Below are 20,970 nucleotides of genomic sequence, written 5' to 3'. Positions count from 1 at the left end.
CGTTTTGGACCGAAGATGAAACCGTCGGAGCGCGGAGAAGCGTCGGCGTCCGCACATTTTGTCATTTGGCTGGCAATACCGCATTCCATCTTGCATGTCGGATGCGCTATTTCGAGGCATTTCTTCTGCTTTGAAACGCTACCTTTGCGAACAGGCAGGTTTAGCTTTTCTATATTGAGCAGCATCCAGAATGGTAAGCACTGCGCATGCGCTCTGACTAACTGGCCGGTGATGCTTGTTGACTAGTAGGCACCATTCATTCCGTCTTCATTCTTCTTTCTCTTGTCAATCACGGATCAATGAAGGTGTAAAAATGGCTCTTAGGGAGGCGGGACGTTGAAACGGCTGACACCGACGGCTATAGCCTCCTGGAAAACGGCCGTTAAATTGGGTCAGAGCCAGTACTTCCAGCGGTCAAGCATCCTTCTGTTTAATAAGATCATGATAATAACATTAGACCACTGATTGGTATGGGTAAATTAGCCAGAACAAGCAAGAAATGTTGCGTTATAGTCCATAGGGAATTATTGATCAATATGGAACAGCATATTTATTTTCTATGTCTGGATGCAAACTCCTTATTTTATCACATTTCCCCCTTTTAATCAGTATGACCCTTTAAAATAATAATAATAATAATAAAATTATTATTATCACTATTATTCAAACATGATTAGTGAAGTTACTTTGGTTATAAAAATAAACATTTAAAATAACTATTAACGAACATTCTTTATATTCTGTATTTAGTCTCTCTCCTCACACACACACGCGCGCGCGCGCACGCACACTCAAGACGCAACATTCTAGTTAAGCAAATATGCAATATCGCTTCTTCATTTTTCAATACTTTTACATACAAATCCAAGTATCAGAATTATTGCCACATACGTTATTCATGTGCATTCCCATACACTGATTTTCTTTTAGTGTCACATGGCTTCCTGTGCACAGAGACGACAACAACGCACAGATAACTGCACACACAAACGGCAAATGTAAGATGTGGACAGTGGACGTTCCATGCCCACTGCCACGCCTTGCCTTGCCCCCTTGCCTTGCCTTGCCTTGTGTATGTATGTATGTATTTTCTTGCCTTGTATCAAGATGGGAGATGGTTCACTATATTAAATTTACAGCTTTCTTTCCAGTTTTGTTAGAAATACATCAATACGTGTGCGCGCGTGTGTGTATGTGTGTGTGTGTGTGTGTGTGTGTGGCCAGAGAGCAAGAAAAGACAAAATAGAGACAAATCACATTATGAAGTCACCATTATTTGAAAAGAATAAAATGTTAATACAATTATTAAGTTACAGCATAATCAGAATAAAAAAGCCGTTTCAACAAAATAAAGCGTTAAAACGTCTGAAATGCGTATTTAATACAGATCAAATACAGACAAATCACAGCATTAGACAGGCCAGCAATGCCGGGAGGTCTTGAAAGCTCAGTCATGGGAAAATGAATTCATCTGCTTCTGCACATTAAAGAGTGAAGATAAAGAGGCATCTGCGGTGGCCTCTGGTTTTGTGGGTATTAATAGCGCTCAATTAAAAATGAGCTCAAGGTTTTAATTTTCACACAGAGGTTGTGCTGGTGAGGAGCCGGTGATGAACACTGCAATTTAGTCTGATCAGCTGATCCGAAAAAACAAACCAATTACGATGATACTGCTCTCTGCTGCACTCAGCCACTTGAAATGCGATGGGAATTCAATGACAATAACGCAAGAAGAAGTCTTGACTCAAAAAGACATACACTGTGTGTGCGCGCGCGTGTGCGTGTGTGTGCGCGCGCGCGTGTGCGTGTGCATCATTATTCAAATTGCCTCTGTGTCATCACACTTTGCTTTTCAACTGAAAAAAGAGATACAAACTGACATCTGAATCGTGGCATCTAAATAACACGCACAAGATCCTTCCAAAACACGTTTTTTTCCTCTAAACTCAATAACTGTTGTTTATGACTTTTATTAATTATTAACACACAAATCATTAAGAAGCTAGAGCAAGTCTACAAGCCAAAACCTTATATAAAAAAATAATATACATTTATTTTGAAAATTGAATGAAGCGTATTGGCTACAATATTTTATTTTTAATTGAAAATGATGATTTATTTACGTAAATTACGAAGGGAGTTTTAACGCTGTGTATTTTGTTAATGAATTAATCTGTGTTTATTTATTTTTTTTAAATAATGTCAATGATTTAGTGCCATTCATAACAGCATTCGCCAGCTTCGTTTCTAACGAATCAGCTGTTTTGAATAAATCTTTTAATGAATGAGTCAATGGATCGCTCATTTAGAAGGGCATTTACTGCTAATAATGGCGGCTTTGGTGTTGTTCATTTACCTTTGACAACTAAAAGGTGTCAAGTAATTATAACTATCGATAATAAATAAATACATATAAAATATTTGTAACTTATATTGTTTAAAGGGTTAGGGACAAAGGGTTTAAAAGGTGTTAGGGTTTAAAAAGGTTGCCTTCAACCTAAAATGAGATTGACTCCTCTGGTTATATATCTGATATAAAGGTATTCTGGGTAATTTATAACAAAGTCAAGTGTAATCATTTGCTCAATGCTGTACTTTAGATACACAGTCAGGTGAAATACGTTTACACAAAAAATAAAGTAGCAGTGATCAATTTAACAGTTTTTTTTTTTTGACATTTTACTGAAAAAGACATAGTAATGTACTGCATGCTAGAATTGGATATTTTTATATTGCACACAAAGTCAAAATAAAAAGAATCTAAAAATGCTTTAATTTAGCATATTCAGTATCGATTACAAAAATAATAATAAAATAATGAAAATAGAAATTGTATATATATATATATATATATATATATATATATATATATATATATATATATATATATATATATATATATATAATTTACATTAGGCTCATTTATATAGTTAAATAAAAAAAATCATTAAAATTATTACTTAATTTTGATGGAAAATATGGATATAACTTTTAAACAAACAAAATAATTTTATAATAATAATGCGCAAATCATGTTAACACATATTATTCACGCCATGATATCATCTATACTGTTTTGTTTGTTTGTTTGTTTGCTTTTTTTAGAGTGACAAGTCAGAAATGACGTTTTCATGGTTTTTTAACATAACGCCGCAGAAATCTGATTCTTTAAGTGGACCGAATCCTGCAATATTGCTTTAAACTGCATAAAGTCGCTTTAAAGTGCGCGTAGTGAACTTAACCTGATCCGCCTCTAGTAGTTAAAAAGCTACCGTTACATGAGTTGCAGATATTTATTGTTTAACCAGAAGAGGAGCCATGGTGACATGCATGCTATGACAAGCTTACTTGGCAACGTCTGATGTATTTTGGTACAACGCCGCACCAATTTAAACAGAGAGCAAGAAACAGTGCCTGCGTCGAGTGCAAAATGACAGCACCATTCACCATATCCCAGTGGTTAATTTGATGTATGCATCTTCTGTCGCCTTAAATTATCCACTGACATTCTCGCCGACACGCGAGAGAATATATCAGACCTTCTACCATTACTCTCTTCTAAATTTTTGTCATTTAAAAACATTATATAATGTACTTTTATAATATTTATAACTTAATGTGACAGAGAGCTAAAAGGATCTTCAAAGTGAAAACAAAATGCAGTAGAATGTGATCCATCTGAATTGGTTATACTTGAAAGTGTGTCAAATGCAAGTTTGCTACAACAGCTGTTTTTATATTTTGATAGTATCTGCAGAAAGGCCATCTGTTTCAAAACGATGTTTGCTTAATGCTAAACATACAAGAATACATTTCAAATCCCCAAATCCTGTACTCTCATGTTAACAGCTTAATTCATGTTTTTTTGTTTTTTTGACGCACTTGGTACTCCACTTAAATTGAAGGCATGCTAAAGCACTAGTGTTTATTATCATTTAAACTGAAGTGTTATTTCATATTCACAGGCAAGTCTTTAAGGATAGTCCTAGACTAAAATTTGAGCTTTCCCAGCTGAAAAGAAGCCCCAAAGCCGCCAAATGTCTCTCCATTTAACTAATGCCTAGTCCTGGCTTGCCAAGCTCTATCTTAAAGTTAATATGTTATGTGTAATAAAACAAATTTTTCTTGCCATTGCATTTAGTATATTCAAAGACAAAAGTGGTAAATTTTATAGCAATTTTATGTACTAGAAAAATTAACTTGAGTGTAAGGGTGGAATTTAACTGATTACACTGAATCACATTTTAATCGAATTAAAATAACTGTTTCAATGTCTGAAAACATTGCATTCAGTGAAGTATATTTTTTAAAGACTGGCACCGTAAAGTATATTATTTCTGCAAGTGTATAATGCTACTTGAGCTAATAATTGAACGTTTCAAAGGAAGATTAACTTATTGTATTTTAATCAATCATCGCTTTTCTTTGGAATAACACACTGCATGAATTGTTCGTGAATGAAAGCTGGAACGCAGGGGAAATTGGGTGTCATGTTTGTTTAATACACACTCTAAATGTAATAACGCCCGTATGATTGTCGGGCAGGGCGAGACAGCCTGAGGAGAACAGTTGCTATGAATGTTATAGACGCATTCCCTTCTAATTAAGCTTCCAATCATTTTCTCTTCTGTGTTTGGACGCCTGCAGCAGATTCAGGCCTTCGTTGTAGCAGCTCTTCGAATCACAGTGGCTACTTTAATAATTAGAGAACCACTAAACGAAGCGCTCTTCCTGATTTGTTAGAGGGCTACATCGTGAAGGGGACGCTTGAATGAACCGCGGTTGAGATCAACGCCATACACGTGTCATGGCAGGTGCTGGAGTGAGTCGTTTTCACAAAACCAGATCAAAGAAAGCGCAAAAAGCTGGAGCAAAAAAGCGTATTATAATACAGAATATTGTAAAACAATGGCAGCCGAAAGCCGTTAAGTTCATTTGGTATTGCTCAGAAAAAGATAGCAGTTTATAATGCACATTCTAATAATGCATTACACAATTACTAAAAGATAAGCTGTTACATTTGTGCAACTGCATATATTTTATTACATTTAATTAGTAAACATATTGTGCTATTGAAGAAACCACTGAATAAAAAGAAAACGTTGATGATAACTTAACTTCACTGTAAACATAAACAATAAAAATAAAAACAATATTTAGACTGTAAACTTATTGCATTTGAAGAAAATTTCTAATACAAAATGTATATTTTCTTTAAATTACCATAAATCAAATTCATTGCATATATATAAAAAATATGATTTATATATATTTATATATGCATATATAAAAGTTAAAGGGATAGTTCACCCAAAATTCTAAATTTACTGTCATCATTTACTCACCCTGGTTATGTGATTATTGTTATTATATGGTTTTGTAGATTTGGTTTGTGCTTCTCTGTGTTCGAGAAAGAAATTAAAAATAATTTTTTTTAAAAGTATTATTTATCAAAATTTATAAAGTAAAACAGGAAATGTAATCCTTTAAATGTACAAAAATTTAAATTTTTTTAAAATTAGGAATGGCTAACAACTATCTTGTTAAATGTAACTGTTAAAGTTTTATATGCCTATGTGTGTGTCCTAAAACAATGCTTTGATGATCAAAAATTGCAGATAAGTACTATTACTATATCTATACTTCTAAACAAATTTCTGATTGACCTCATTGTATGCTAAGCCTGTTGTTCATCTGTCTGTCCGAAGTCATTTTTGTGATTTGGACGTCTTTCTTCACTGTCCAGCTGGGTGTCCTCTTGCAAGATCAAAGCGGCAAAACAAGCTTGTATCTCCTGCACGGTGGAATCACACATTCATTTTCTGCATCAATAAACAATCGCACTGTTTCCTTTGTCTCAGCCCTCTGACGAAGTCTCTTTGCCAGATTTAAAGAAGAGCACAAACCAGCCCAAAACCACTTTTAACACCTTAAGATTTATTGTTAAGTCCTGCTTTGCCTTAATGAAAACAATTTAATGAATAAATAATATCAAACAATAACAGGTTGTTAATAATTTGTGTGCACCCAGATGGCATCCTGAATCAGTCTTGACCCTGCTGACCGCGCTTGGAGTGTGTGTGTGTGTATAAAATAAGTGCATTGTGCTGTGCAAATGTATGTAAATCACCTTATGTCCACAACTTTAGAGTATGTGCCAGCGCATCTCCCCATTCCCTTCAGTAGTCTTATGCTCAAACCTTCGGTACATGAACATGGTTAAAATATGCCTAGTTGAGCAAGCTTTATTCAGTTAGAGAAAAATGTATGAGACTCAAATACAATTGAATGTTACGTTAGTTATAATAGTGTTAGTCGGTGCTAGTGCTAGTCTATTAGCACGACATGGAAATCTTACCTGATTATGATTTATGCATGACTGACGAATACGTTGTCACATTTAGTTTATGTTCAAATTGATGAATCCAGATAATGGAACACGTAGCCCGAAAACATAAATCTTAAATATGTTTTGAGGGCTTTACAAGGGTCATGTGACGGTCACAGGGGAGGGGCTTGAGCCAATCGTTCTGGCACATGAGGGATTGAAGCAAGCTTTTACTATTTAATATTTTCACCGTAGACGCATCCGCATATGCTTCCTGATTAAATTCGCTTTTCCGACATCGGTTTGGACTTCGCCAATGAAAACAGTTCCTGATTATGTGATTACAGAGAGCTATAAATATTTGATTTTTTGAGCATTAATTATTAGGCAAAAACAAAGATTGTCTAACGGGCCCGTTGTTCTTCAGCATATAGTAGCCTAGCAGGCATCATATTACGCCGAATTGTTTTTAATTTAAGCACATGTGCTTACTTTGGATGAGTAGCATCAGAAATGTCATCACGTATGTTACTCATTTGTATGTTTCACAAATAAAGTTGCAAAACTGAAGGTAAAATGTTTTTTGCTTGGTAAATGCTGTAGCAGAAATCTGTGTAAATATGGTCAATCCATCACTGGGTGTACAAACCCTACTATATTCACTTAGAATGTAATAACTAAACATATATAGTTTTTGGTAACATTTTACAATAAGGTGTCATTTTGTTATTTTAAGTTTTAATGCATTAATGCAAGTTGAAAATAACATTAACTAAGATGACTGAATGCTGTAGAAGTTTTGTTAAATTCTTATTTCATGTTTACTAATGTTGCTAATAATGTTCACTTATAAACCAAAGTAAAATACCACCATATTTTTCACTAATAATTAATCATCCAAATGCAGCTAAATTTTATTTATATAAACAGAAAAGAAAGGTACAAAGGCACATGGGCATTATCATTAAAAGGCAGCACTTATATGTATATTTTATCTGACCAAAGTGCACCCTTAGAGAATAAATATGATACAAAGGAGAGCATACCTAATTTCTCCTATTCATTTAATGTCTGTTCATTTGTTTTTACTCTATATACCTGTATCTCTAATGTCTGAATATTGTCAATATATAATGTTTTCTTAGTCCTTGTGACTGTCTGCTATGCATTAGTGTTCATTCCTGGGGAAAGTTTTGTTTTTATGTCATGTGACACGCTAAAAAGTGACAATAAATTTGATTTTTCTGTTGAATACTAAAGCGAAACGATTTTTTTATTCTCGTTAACCCTGCTTTTTTCTCATACAGTATTGCAATAACTAGCTTCAATTTATGTTCACTTTCTTTGGCTCATCAAAAAAGATTAGGGGCAATCAGTGGTTACTACACTTTTTAATGTGAAAAAGTGTCAACCTTTTCCGTGTTCAAAAATCATACCAGCATGCTCTAACATTTCAGTTTTAATAAAGGAAACGTGGTAATCAGCATTGATGTTCACGACACACCCTGAGTAATATGCATTATTTTATTGTCTTGTGGTCTTACAGATGTGCTTATAGACTGCTGCATTATTCAAGAGTTAGTTCCAGTCCATTAATCGCTTTTAAACAAGCAGTGTTCCTGCTTGAGCGGAGATGTTTCATATCGCTGGAAACTTTTATTGTTTGTATTGGAATGGTTTTGATAATCCTTCTGTACTCAAACATATCCATCACTGCTAAAAATAACGCTCTTTTTAAACAGCGTATAACAGATATTAGATTGAGCCATTCTGAACTCTAGATACTGCTGCTCCTGCAAATTTCCATACAGGACAGAGTGTTCTCACCGTATCTTGACTATCTCGACTTTAAGTCTTAGCTCTCCTGATGTTTACATTTTTTCCATTGGTTGCGCTGCCTGACAAAAAAGCCTGGAACTTTCCAGCAACAGGTTAGTGGCCTTAGTGGCTAAATAACAATATAGATCTCAAACCGCCCCCAGCCCACCTGATGCTAATACCGGTTCTCTTTTTTTATTCTGATGACCCGTCCCTGTCATCCATAATCAATCAAAACTCAACCACGCCCATTACTTCCTGTGTGAAAACCACTTAACAAGACATTAGCTAACTGTAATGTAATATTCGCTCATAAAAATGACCGGAGACGTATGAGGTCTTTCGTATTTGTCCCCATGCAGTCTAGCGAGGGATATTATTAAGATTTGCATGCCTTCTCGGTTTCTGAAATGACCATTTCTGAAAGTCTTATTAACGCCAGCCAGTAATCCATTCTCAGGTAATGCTGTTGTGACGTGACCTGAACAAATTAAAATTTAGTATTAAAACTGCTTATCAGACCCATTTCGACAGATATGCATTCAGGTTATAGATGCGAAATACGATTTTTTATAACGTATTAAATCTTTTAAATAATTCACATTTTAAGACTCAAACAGTCTGAATCAATGTGCCGCTCAACTGTTTGCCAGCTGAATTGCAATGGGTTACTCTGTTTAGAAATCAGGACACAAGTATTGCACAGATGCAGTAATTGGGTGGCTGGACGTAATCTCAACTTTTGAAACGAATAAGGTGTTGCAGTCGATATTTCCAATGATGTTCTGTATCACCAACGAAGCAAATACCCCAAAACAAACAATAATTGCACTCGTTACATTTATTAATGTTTACATTCGTCTGGCAATCAATTCAGTTTAACATTGTCTTTGTTTATTTTATTTTATTTTGCAAATGAGAAGACTTTAAAACGGGCCGATTTTTTTAATACTTTAAACACAAAACAAAATAGACGCAAAGGTCAGTTTATTCAAGACCCGGTGGAGTTTGAGTAGGAAACACGAGATTCTTTGTGGTCAGTTGATCTTTGGTGACCTTTGGGAACACAAACTTCCTGGATGCTTTCCATCTCCAAACCACTGTCTGGCTACTGTGGCAACTCAAATGAATGCAGCCACGTTTCACGGTCATTTCTTAAAGGACTCAATGGACGATTCACAACAGACAAGGGAGGTTTCCGAAGATAAAAGAGACTCCAAGAATTACGTCAAAGACACTGATTTTGCAAATGACTCTGTTTCTCCTACAGAACTTTCAAATTCTTGTTGCCAGCCATTCTTATGTATTAAAATGCATTGCCCGGGTGATGCCTTTTCACCATAGATCCGGTCAGAATCATCCTTAGGTTGTTCTAAACCTTTCTTATCCACAAAAGAAGAATGTTGGTAACCGAACAGCATTTTTCCGTACTACTGGCTTACGACCCGCCCAGGAAGATAAAATTCGAATTCCGCTCTTTTGAATTTCCACGCTTTCTGATCTGTGAAAATTGCGTAACTGTCACGCACGCGCCGTCGACTCGTTGAGCAACGCGACAAACTTGATCAACCAGTGTTTCTTAGACGCAGCTTTATTTGCGGCAGCCTGATACGATATTCACACTGACCGCCACAAATAACCTCCCGTGGCAGCTTCCGAGATGGGCGTGTGTCGATCCCGAAGTATCGATATATCGATACTGCTGCGAGTAAATCAAATATATCGATACAGAGGTGTGTTATATTTACCAGTGATTCGGTTCATTTAACAAACAATCAAATAAAAAGATAAAACTATAATAATAATAATAATAATAATAATAATAATAATAATAATAATAATGCGTGCAATGTGCACTGAATTGACAAAATCCTGTGGGAATGGGAGAGTTGTAACACTATCCCTTTAACCGACTAATGACCTAAATGGGTGAAATACATCATATATGAAATCATATATTTGTTGATGTTGATAAATAGCTAGCAGGCCTGTTTTAATTTGAATTAACAGTTACTCTTGTTAATAATGCAACATATAACAAGCGTTATTAATTAATAAATTAATTAATTAATAAAAATACAGGAGGTGAATTTTGTAAGACTGTAATTCTAGGCAGATGAAGATCGATATAAATCGTCTGACATATAAAAACTGAGCAGAATAATTGTTTCCAAGTTCACGTTGCTAATATAGGCTAGCATCTTCTTCAGTTGGAGATATTGTTACTATTCTGGACATATAAATATTGATGACCACAATATAGGCCTATTTCCATTATTTCACAATCCATCAGTTGATTAAGCTGTTACAACATCGCTTTTTATTTTTATTTATTTATTTAACTGTTTATTTGTCACAGAGTGCGAAAAGTTGTACACGTAATTTGTTGCAGACAAAAAGCTATCGGAGTAGTTTGTGACGAAAACAGTTCGTGTGTTGTTGTCTTCCCTGCGGGTCCTCGTTTGTCGGAATGATGTCACAGACCTCGAGATCAATAAGTAGCTACCTGAAGCTGTCCGGCGCTCAGCACGCGCGCGAGCCCTCCTGCCGCTGACGTCACGGGCTCGGCTCCCGTCCCGCAGAACTCGCCTTTTCGCCGCTGATGTTCTCGAGCGCGGAGGAGGAGCTGTCAAAGAGAAGGCAAGATCCCCGAACATTCAGAAACCCTTGAAAGAAGAGCCCTTTAAGTATGGGAGGAAGCCTGAGAGGTTTTTTACACGCGAGAAATGGCAAGACCGACTGAAATCGGATTGTTTTTCACCTTACTGCTCTCATGGAGCTTCTGCGCGACGCCGGAAAAGAAAGGTAGGGGTATTGTGAAACGGCTCGTTGTGTAAGGTTAAAGCTTAATCTTTTGAGAGAGAGAGAGAGAGAGACAGAGAGAGTTTAAGCTTTGTGGGAACGGAGCACATACCTTCAGAGATGTGCGCTTGGAGAAGCCTCGGTCAGCGTGGGAACAGTGTGAAGTTTGTGCTCACTGTCCCACAGAGAACTTCCACTTGGATACTAACTAAGTAGCGTAGTTTTTAACTGACGCTTTTATTGAGGTTGGCCAGTTCTGGAACAACCTGAGGCTGAGTTTCTATCAGTCCTTGGGTTTGAACTTTCAACCTTTCACTTACCCAGATTTTAGGTTATGTGACCCCACCCCATACGTTTTTTTTTAAATAAGGTTGTGATTTTTTAGCTTTATTGTGCAATACTGCGTGGCGCTGCCAGGATTCAAATTGCGGAGCAGAGGTTGAGAGAAGAGGATGATTCTTGCATTATTATAACAGTGTTTTTATCAGACAACCCAAAACGTGTTTCGTTTGGTAACATTGCAGTTGGCTAAAAATATGAATACATTTTAAAAACCTAACAGTAATTACATTGTTATATGTGTCTGTAGATATGTGGTAGAAATAGCTTAGTCTACATTGGTTTTTTTTTTATTATTCTGTTTGACATTTACATTGCATTTTTTTTTGTAAAATTTTAACTGCTGTGTGATGTCAGCCTACCTAAATCTTTTTGTTTATACCTCATCTTTTATGTTTCAACTTAATAACTTTTGACATCGACATTAATGAATAACTAAATTAAAAGTGTTAGGAAAAGTGCAGTAAAGCTATGGTTGTGAAATTTGAATAACTTTTTAATTGGAATTTTTTATTGTAGGTTTTAGTACGTAAGCATTTTTTATAGTTAAAATAATTGTTGCCTTATTTACTCTGACCCTGATTTTGTTGGTTTAACCAAATGCAGTCATCTTGGTTCAGTCATTTTAACTTAAATTTGACTTCTATCACGCGAAGCATTTTTTTCTAGGTTGTCTAAATTATGTTTTAATATGCAGATCTAGTGCTCGATGGGATGAACGTTCTCTTTGAAATGAATTCAGCGAACTAAATCCATTTATTAAATCTACGATGTTAGGGTTTGTCACATTTATTAGATTAGTTAAAGTGTGTTTATACGCCACTTTGCATATTATTAAGATAATCGCACGGGTGTCCTGCGTGTAAACACATGACCATGCCAATACTGGCAGATGGGGCACGCACAAATCACTTTATTACAGTCTGCTTCCTCATTTGGGCTCATTCAGGTTTACAGTAACACTGCCAAGAGAGAAATCCCTTTCCTTTAATATACTGTAAGTTCTGCTTTGACAATCATCACCGATGGTACATGTTCATACCGCTTGTCACACTTGGATACCTTTTGCTTTCACCACGTATGGAAGTTAGACAGAGAAAGGGTGTAAAATGTGAAGAATATTAAACAAATAGTCACTTATTGTCATTGTTAATTGCACTGATTGCTAGTTTTCCAGCCTCTAGTGTTTTAGAGGACAGGCATATTACAGTATCAGTGAGGACAGTCATGACGTCCTATAATGTCTTTCGGGCTCCCTGTTGTGCCTCACCAAGGTCAGAGAAATGCAGCTATCTGTTATATATGAGACTGAAACAGCTGTTTAGTCTTCATAGACTGCCCAGGTTAAATACTAGATAAATGCATTGCTGGCCCAGATTCCAAGTAGCTGTTTCAGAAGGTGCACCATGTCGAGCTATATTTGAATTTGCAGTAAAACGTCCCACATTTGGTCATCAGTCCAGCCACATGACGGACTTTCAGATGTGTCTTTCTTTTCATTAGCGTGGCACTGACCTCTGGATAACGTCCAGCCTCATTGTGACCTAGAACAATGTCTCTCAGGCGGTCGCCTAAATCACCGTGCAGTGAGAGCCATATGTGGGTATGGATGCTGGAAATTGTTAAAGACTCTTTGGGGTGCAGTACATACACTACAGGATAAAAGAATTACAAATTACAATTTTTTCATGTTGTTGAAAGATATCTCTTTTGTTCACCAAGGCTGCATTTTTAATCAAAAACATGAAACTGTAATATTGTGAAACATTATTAAACTTGAAATTAATTATTTTTAATCATTAAATCATTCTAATTTGCTCTCTTTGTTGCAACATTAATATTTAAAAAAATCTAGTTTTTGTAGTGTATATTTTTACCTAAATAAAAGTAGCTTCAAAGCAGATATTATCAGAGCAGAACAGAAAAAAACTTTTTTCTTCAGATATAGGGATGGACTCTAAATTAAAGCTTTTTTAAAGCAGATAGGAGCATACTCTTTAGACACAAGTTTATTGTGTGTTATTCCTGTTTTACTGAACTTCACTCAGTCCAAAATGAAAGTTCCCAAAACTTGTTTTCATTGTGTGTTTAAATTAGTTTTGTCTATATAGGCAGTGGGATTTAATGTAGTCCATCTGTGCTCACAGGTCTTCTACGGGCACTTATGAGTCTCGTCCGGATGGCTCAGAGGTGACTCAGAGTTAAAGCATACAAATACGTGTGAAATGAGCTTTAGTTGTGTTTGCTGGGTCTGGGGCTTTGGCTGAAATAATAAAGGTGTTAAAGTAGTAAAGATGTTGGAATAGGGTTTTGTCAGCATATTTATGTACAGTACTTTTAGAAAAGTCGAAACCCAAAGCTTTTAACAAAGCAAATTGCTGCTTTTTCATGTCTACATTTTTTCTTTTTGCTTGTTCAACTCTTTTAACAGTCCAGAGGAATATACATTAGTATTTCACCCTCATTCCTCATCTCAATATATTCCTATTGCAGTCAAAGGATTTTAATCTAAAATTTAAAATGTCAGCAGAACTGCTGCAGAAAATCAAAAAACTTTGAAAGTGTAGTTCACCTCAAAATATAAAATGTAATCTCTTATTCAGAATTCAGCTTTTTGTATTAGATGTTGTGTCTCATACGCAAGTCTGCTTCTTCTTTAGGATAATTCATCCTTTTCTGCTGATCTTCTGCACTACTAATAATATTCTCAGTAGGTTGGTCCATTGCTTTGAATTTGAAGTGCGCTATCGAACCTGACAGAATCTTCCTTGGGCCCCAGACAAAGTGTTCTCGGGGCCTGAAATGCTTCTGGACTGAAGAAAATGGGAAATAGAAAATAGGAAAACGAGTCTGTTTCTTGAGTCAGGCTTCTTCTAATCATTTACAACTTGCTTGTGTTTGTGATCCAAAAGACAGATCTCCCAAATATTTCAAAACAGTTAAATTAAACAGCCATCATGTGCTGTACCATTCTTTATTGAGACGCTGGCAATGCTTAGGAACTTTCAAGACAGTGAGTAAGAGCATGATCTTAAAGAGTTTCCTTTAAAGGGATAGTTCCCACAAATATGAATGTTCTGTCATCATCTACAAACCCATATGACTTTGGTTATTTGAATCATTTAAACTGACATTTGAATGAATCAACTCAATTCATCACACAAAACTACTATTTTAGCTGTTGTGGGTTTCACAAGAATAGAAAAGGAAAATACATAAAAAGTATTTTGTGTGAGGTTGGCTGGGAGTAGAATTTTATTATAAATATGCATGTCATATTATCTAGTCATAGCAAATATCATGACCATATACAAGTCAGAGGCTATAGTGTAGATGTCTTAATAGTTCACCAAAAAATGTAATCGGCCGCAATTTACTTAGTGTCATATTGCACTATTTTTTATATGAAAAGAAGATATTCAGAAGAATAATTTGGGCCATATAAAAGTTTTAATGTTTGGACCATGTTGATTTTCATTGTATTTAATACAATTTTTTCAATACAAATCTTCTTTTGTGTTCCACTGAAAAAGTTATATATATATATATATATATATATATATATATATATATATATATATATATATATATATATATATTTTTATAGTCATTTTTAAGTCATTATCTGTTTATCCGCGATTAATTCTCCTATTGGGAATTCTGTTTATCTCATGTCTCTCTCATTTATTTACAAGAATTCTGAATTTGTTTCTTGTTAACAGTGAAGGTCATAGATGGATTTGTTTTGCACTCTTATGAGTATCTTGCCTATTCAGCCTCGGGCATCATACCATTTAGATTTTGTCTAGAAAACACCCTGACATCCTTGCCAACACTGATACCAACACCTTATAAAATGTAACAAAGACAGGCCATTTTCATAATTACAGGCTCACCTAATTTTAAAGCACAGGTTGCACATCCCTCCATGTTACCCAGGTCTGCCAATTTAACTTGTTTACTATGATAAATAGCCTTTTCGATTTGTCATAAGAAAGATAAAATGTGCACCATAATCCGATTGTCCTCTTTTGCAGTCACAGATCCTCCTTCAGAAAGCCATCATTGTCAGTTCTTCCAGTAATGGCTGGAGACCATCAATGTTCTCCATTGGGATTCTCAATTGTTTAGCCAGTGATCTTGGGAAATACATCAACCCTGTTTTCCCCTAATTGTGAGTTGAATTTGAGATGTGATACTGCTCTTCTTTCCCATTACCTTCCTCCCCCGCCTCTAGACGGTCCAAGACGGAGGACAGTTACGTTAAACAGTCAGGCATCATTTCATCACGTCTTCTGCCAAATAAGGATAAATGTAAATAACATATGCAGTTGGATCAACTGGAACATCTTGGTCAGTTAATTGGCATGGGAATAGTTTTGGCACTGGTTTTCTAGTGTCATGCAGCTTTAATAGCAATGACAGCTCTCTTTCTCTCGCTCTCTTTAAGCCTTGTACTCTGGGGGCTAAATAACATCTCCTCACCAAATAAAAATCATCGCAAAGGAATGCTTTGAGCCTACAGCTTTCCTGTAGTTCAACAGGTAGAGCATGATGCTTACGACACCAGAGCTTGAGCTGACAGGAAACTTTCCACCATTTCCCTGAGCTTTGACTAATTCAAAACTCTTCACGTCACAGAAAAGTACAAGAAAAACTTTAACATCATTCGAGCGCCACTCTCATCCAAGTGACTGTTAGAAAACACAACTCTTAACTTTAACACACAAGTAGATAATGTGCTATTTTCCATGTGAAGTAATTATTTTAGTTATAATGACAAAAGGTAAGCCATGTATTCTGATGTTCATTTTATTTGTTTTCTTTGTTTCGTACGGTCCAGTTCATTGTAGTGCCAAACACACTGTAGACTTAAAAGTCATAAAGGCCTAAATTACTGGTTTTAAAACCAAAAATGGCAAGACGGATGAGCTAATTCACACAAAAATTCTTTCGCCATTTAGACAATTCGCCATTTTTGTGACAATAAGTTAATTCTGTTAATTAAAACAAAACTCATAAGTAGGAAGTCAGTGTACGTCATTAGTTTTACTTTCTCACTAACATTTTATGATTGTATGTAAGATTATTATTTTTAATTACTGATCATATTGGCTACATTTGTCATGTCTTTGGAAAGTAGGGCACACACAGAGCACATGGGGCGTGGAAAACAACAACAAGACAGTCCTATAACCTGACAACATTAAAGTGGTGTAGCATTTATAAAATATTATAAAATAATATGTAGTCTATATAAAAACATCGACATGACAGATACCTACCTAAGGAAGAACACTATCAAAATGCAACTATACAGTAAATCATTGAAGTTAGATTTAGTTTACATTTGATACAACAAACGGATTTTTATTTATCCAGAGATGTATTATCATTGACAATCAGAAATCTCAGTCCAGGAAAAAAAAAAAAGATCATTGTTTCTGAGCCGTGTTATCTTGTATTTCACATTAACATTACATTTGAGATATTTTAGAGTTAAACGATACAATTCTCAATTCCGACTTCAATACCACAGCAAAACCTAACAAATATAAAGTTCAAGCCTTATTACAGACAATTGAACGGTCAGTAAATAAGAACAAATTGCAAGCAACAACACAAATAAAGAAGTAGAACATAGATTTAAATTAAAGAATTGTTTAGTTTTTTTAGGTTGGTAAGTGTTCAGGTAAAAAAATGTAATAATCAAATATAAAAAATCATTGCATTTTCACTGTATAAATAACATATATAATAATTGTTAAAGCTTGGCAAGAAAATTTATTTTCTTTCTTTTGATGAGCAATAAGGACAGCTAGAGCAGCTGGTAATTTTGTTGTGGTTACTTTAAAATATAATGCAAGTTTCAAATATAGTCAGACTGTTTTTGTGATACTGTATGTGCCAGGACAGGAATTTTGACATACTTTTGTCTGTATTTGTATTTGTATTCATAAAGAAGCTCAATTCGGGGTATGCGCATTGCATGAAACGTGGCTCTATATGTGTGTGTTCTAAAATCTCCAAAATGTGCAATTAGGCCAGGTGTATTTGCTCATTTAAGCGCATGAAGACACGAAGACTCAATGTTGTCATGTTCATTTCAATGCTCTATAATCACTTAGATTGGCAAGGCATAAAAACATGTGCAGTTGATAAACATTCCATGTCGCCACAGCAAGCCAGTGACAAACCCATCAACTGTCCCAAGTGTCTTTCACACTGGCCCTGGGCCATCAGCAGTCCTTATTTTTGAGCCCCACAATCACAGTCTTTTCTCAATTGTGATTTCTTGTTTTGTTTGCAAGAGCTTTGCTCGCTGCCTACAAATGATTGTTTTTGCAAATCCCATTAACACAAGTATCTACCCACTAAATAAACATGCTTGACACCGTGAGTTTTTGTTTTAATATTGTTTACATTTCTTTCGATTTCGACGTGATTGTTTACACTATAAAGTGAGGTGATGATATGCAAAACACCTTGAAACCTCACGATTTCTTCTCCATTCTGATTTGCTGTCTCATTGTTCTCATCTGTCATCGAGCTCCCACACTGTTTGCACACGCTTTGCATGACCTCGTGATTGGTTTTGCAGATGACCGGCTGTGATTTCTCTCAGCAAAACCTGATGCCCGCATCAATTTCCTGCCTTTAATACCTGCATACTTCCTCCTCCACCTCGACTAAGTTTTTATCATCCGTTCTGAACGCTCTTTCAAGATGAGTTACCAGAGCCCACTCATAGCTCCATATTAAATTCCCGTGAGTGCGATTGTAAAAATGGTCCGTTACTAAGGGGCCTGTAGCATGCGAAGGCTGGTTGTTTCTGGGTCTTGATGCCTCTCCCCTGTGATTGGCCTTCCCAGAACCACATCTGCTGAAGCTGTTGGAGTTTCAAGAGCTGCAGAGAAAGTCAAATGAGTTCGCTGAAAAAAGACGGACCTCCTGCTTTGATAAACTGTTGAGCAGTTACCTAAAACTGGCGAAGAAGTCAGTGCCTCATTTGCTGGAGTGGCTCTCTCGCTCTCTCTCTCTCTCTCTCTCTCTCTCTTTGGCAGAGAACAATGAGGGTTTTCTTCAGGCAGACTGCAGTTTTTGAACGTTTCTCCATACGACTGCTATCATGGAATAAGCTATGTGACAGAAGTGTCATGTTCTTTGAGTTCCTTTGTCATTCACAGTCGTGTGGCAGCTCCGACAGTTCGATTTGTATGCTGATTGCAGTGACAAGGCTTGAGTCTGAAATAGCCAAAATCTGTTTATAGCTAAATGCTGTGATTACCTGTGACGAAAGGTCTTTCTTTCTTTCTTTCTTTCTTTCTTTCTTTCTTTCTTTAATAAGCATGTTAATTCTCAAGCTAGTTCTGTGACGTTTGCCAGATCATGGGAAGACTATGTTTGGAAACTCATGAATTTGTTCGGAAATGGTGCATTGCACCTGGACCTCATGGAGTTTAAAGCATTTCCATTATCAAGTCAGCCATTATGGTGGAAAGAGACCTTGGAATTCAGGCTGGAAAAAATAAACTTTCCTTTTCATTCTTGACATCTCATTAGGGTGTGGCTCCATGTGAGAAGATGCAGTTTGTGCAGATCCCACAGGATTTCTCATCACATTTAATTGCCCAATAGAAAATGTTAATATATATGTATATGTATTTGTGAATATACTGTATGTATGTCTTTTTACTTATGGTCAGTGTCCAAGGTAGAAAATGTTCAAGCGTTTTTAAGTTTTTAGAATTGTCTTTGTAATAATGTTAAATTCATATTAAAAATTATTTTCATATGAATGTTCATATTTTCATAATCCGGAGATTGCGAAGCACTTTGGCCAACCATGGTTGTTTTTTTTTTAAATGAGCTATATTAATAAAACCAAACTAATTACACATTGATGCACAAGCACACACATAGAATTCAAAATGAAAAACATACTCGTCTTTGTATGCATGTAGGCCGTTTTGGATAAAGTACTAGACAAAGAAGCAGCATGGCAATATTGACTGTGTGGTGCGTCACACTGACAGTCATTGGTGGCTATATTTTCGTTCACTATTGGAAATCACTGAGGTGTAATATTGCAGGGAACACACTGTACAGGATTTTGACAGACGGAAAAAAACACAGCAAACAGAGTCAGTCCCATCTAAAGCGTCAAACAGTTACTCAAATATTTGACTTCATTATTTGATCAAACAGTGCCAGTTGTCTGATCGCAATATAACGCTGCTGAGGATGGACCCCTCGTTACTGGTGTTTTGTGACTGCTGTATGTATATTAGACAGATGATCTGGGAGGATGTGGAATAGGTTTTTTAGACTGCTTAGATGTTCAGGTGCTTGTTCTTGTTCAAGTGCTGTTTCCATTTATTATTCCATGGAGTGTATATTTAGCAAACCTTAAAAGGGGTGAGGGGGACGTAAAGGAAAACATTAAGAAACAGGATGACAGTTCTAGGCCAGCAGCTCCTGACGCGCATATGCTAAAATGCACACTAACATAACAATGCAACGTTTATTGAACCTGTACCACATTCTGTGGTTGACAGTGGCCCATTTTGAAGTCTGGAATGAACTTTTGTCCTAGACTACTCCTCAAAACATCCAATTGAAAACTCATCATGTCTGCTGGGCTGCGTGTAGCGAGTGTATTGCTGACTAAACTTGTCAGACGTCAAAAAAGACGTTTATGCCTATTAAACAACGGCAACCATTTTGACTCTCCTCTTCCAAACCTGACCACATCTGAGTGACTTTTCAAACCATAATTTATAACTTGCGTTCATAAAACATTCCATTTAAGGCAGAGCTTGTAAGGAAATCTCTCTCAGCCAAAGTGAAACATTCAAGCTCGCAATAACCTTCTGCGTCTTCTTGGACGATCATGTTTCAAAATAGCACTTGATCCGAACAGGCCACAGATGCCCTGGGATAGGTGATACGGCTATCAGTGACACTCCCTCTACACACGTCTATTGTGAGTACACCGTATAGGACATGATGTGAAAATATAGACGTGTGTGAAGTGAATTGTAATGGATATCTTTGTTTACATGCTTTGTTTAGTGTATTGTTGCTCACAGGTGAACGGCTAATGAGGCAGAATACAAACACATTTGAAGACAAAAACATTGTTTTAATTCATTTAACGCAACTTAAGTCTTTATTATATAGGTCATAGTGGAAAACTGACAGGAAAGTGGAGGAAGTACGAGAGGCAATAGAGTCAGACCATGACCTGGGCTAAATTTAAACTCAGGACCCCACTGTGATAAGTCTTTTTAAGACAAAGTCTGCTTTATGTCTTTTAAAAGACTACTCATGGTGAATTGTGCAGCATCAAATTTGTTTGTTTTTCCGGCTTTCTTCTTCACACTGTAGCTGTTCTCTTGAATATTTGTTTCTTTAAAAATATGTCAAAACACTTTTAGCCTTTATTGCAAAGTTATAATGTAAGAAAAACTAATTTTAGTCACACAGTCAAATAATATATATACTTTTCATTATTGTTCCAACACTTTTTACATTTGTGCATGTGCATGAAAATTGTGTTAAAATAATTTTCTATGGTAACCGTTAGCATTTCACAGATGTGCTTGTATTTATTATATTGAGTTATGTTATTTAACATGGGAATTTTCTTGAAATCAATGCATTCTCAGCACACAATGGTA

At 35.9% G+C, this 20,970-nt stretch overlaps 1 protein-coding gene across 1 annotated transcript in view; it reads left to right on the top strand.

The window, feature by feature from the left end:
• The first annotated feature begins 10,825 nt into the window (after window positions 1-10,825).
• Window positions 10,826-20,970, top strand: part of LOC122325042 (epidermal growth factor receptor-like) — a 47,129-nt gene continuing 36,984 nt past the window's right edge. Inside the window, 1 exon segment of the mRNA XM_043219876.1 lies at window positions 10,826-10,951. Coding sequence (XP_043075811.1) covers window positions 10,873-10,951 — 79 coding nt within the window. The 5' untranslated portion in view covers window positions 10,826-10,872.

The sequence above is a fragment of the Puntigrus tetrazona genome, chromosome 2, assembly GCF_018831695.1.
Source record: "Puntigrus tetrazona isolate hp1 chromosome 2, ASM1883169v1, whole genome shotgun sequence".
Lineage (NCBI taxonomy): Eukaryota > Metazoa > Chordata > Actinopteri > Cypriniformes > Cyprinidae > Puntigrus > Puntigrus tetrazona.
This window is presented reverse-complemented; position numbering and strand designations above follow the sequence as displayed.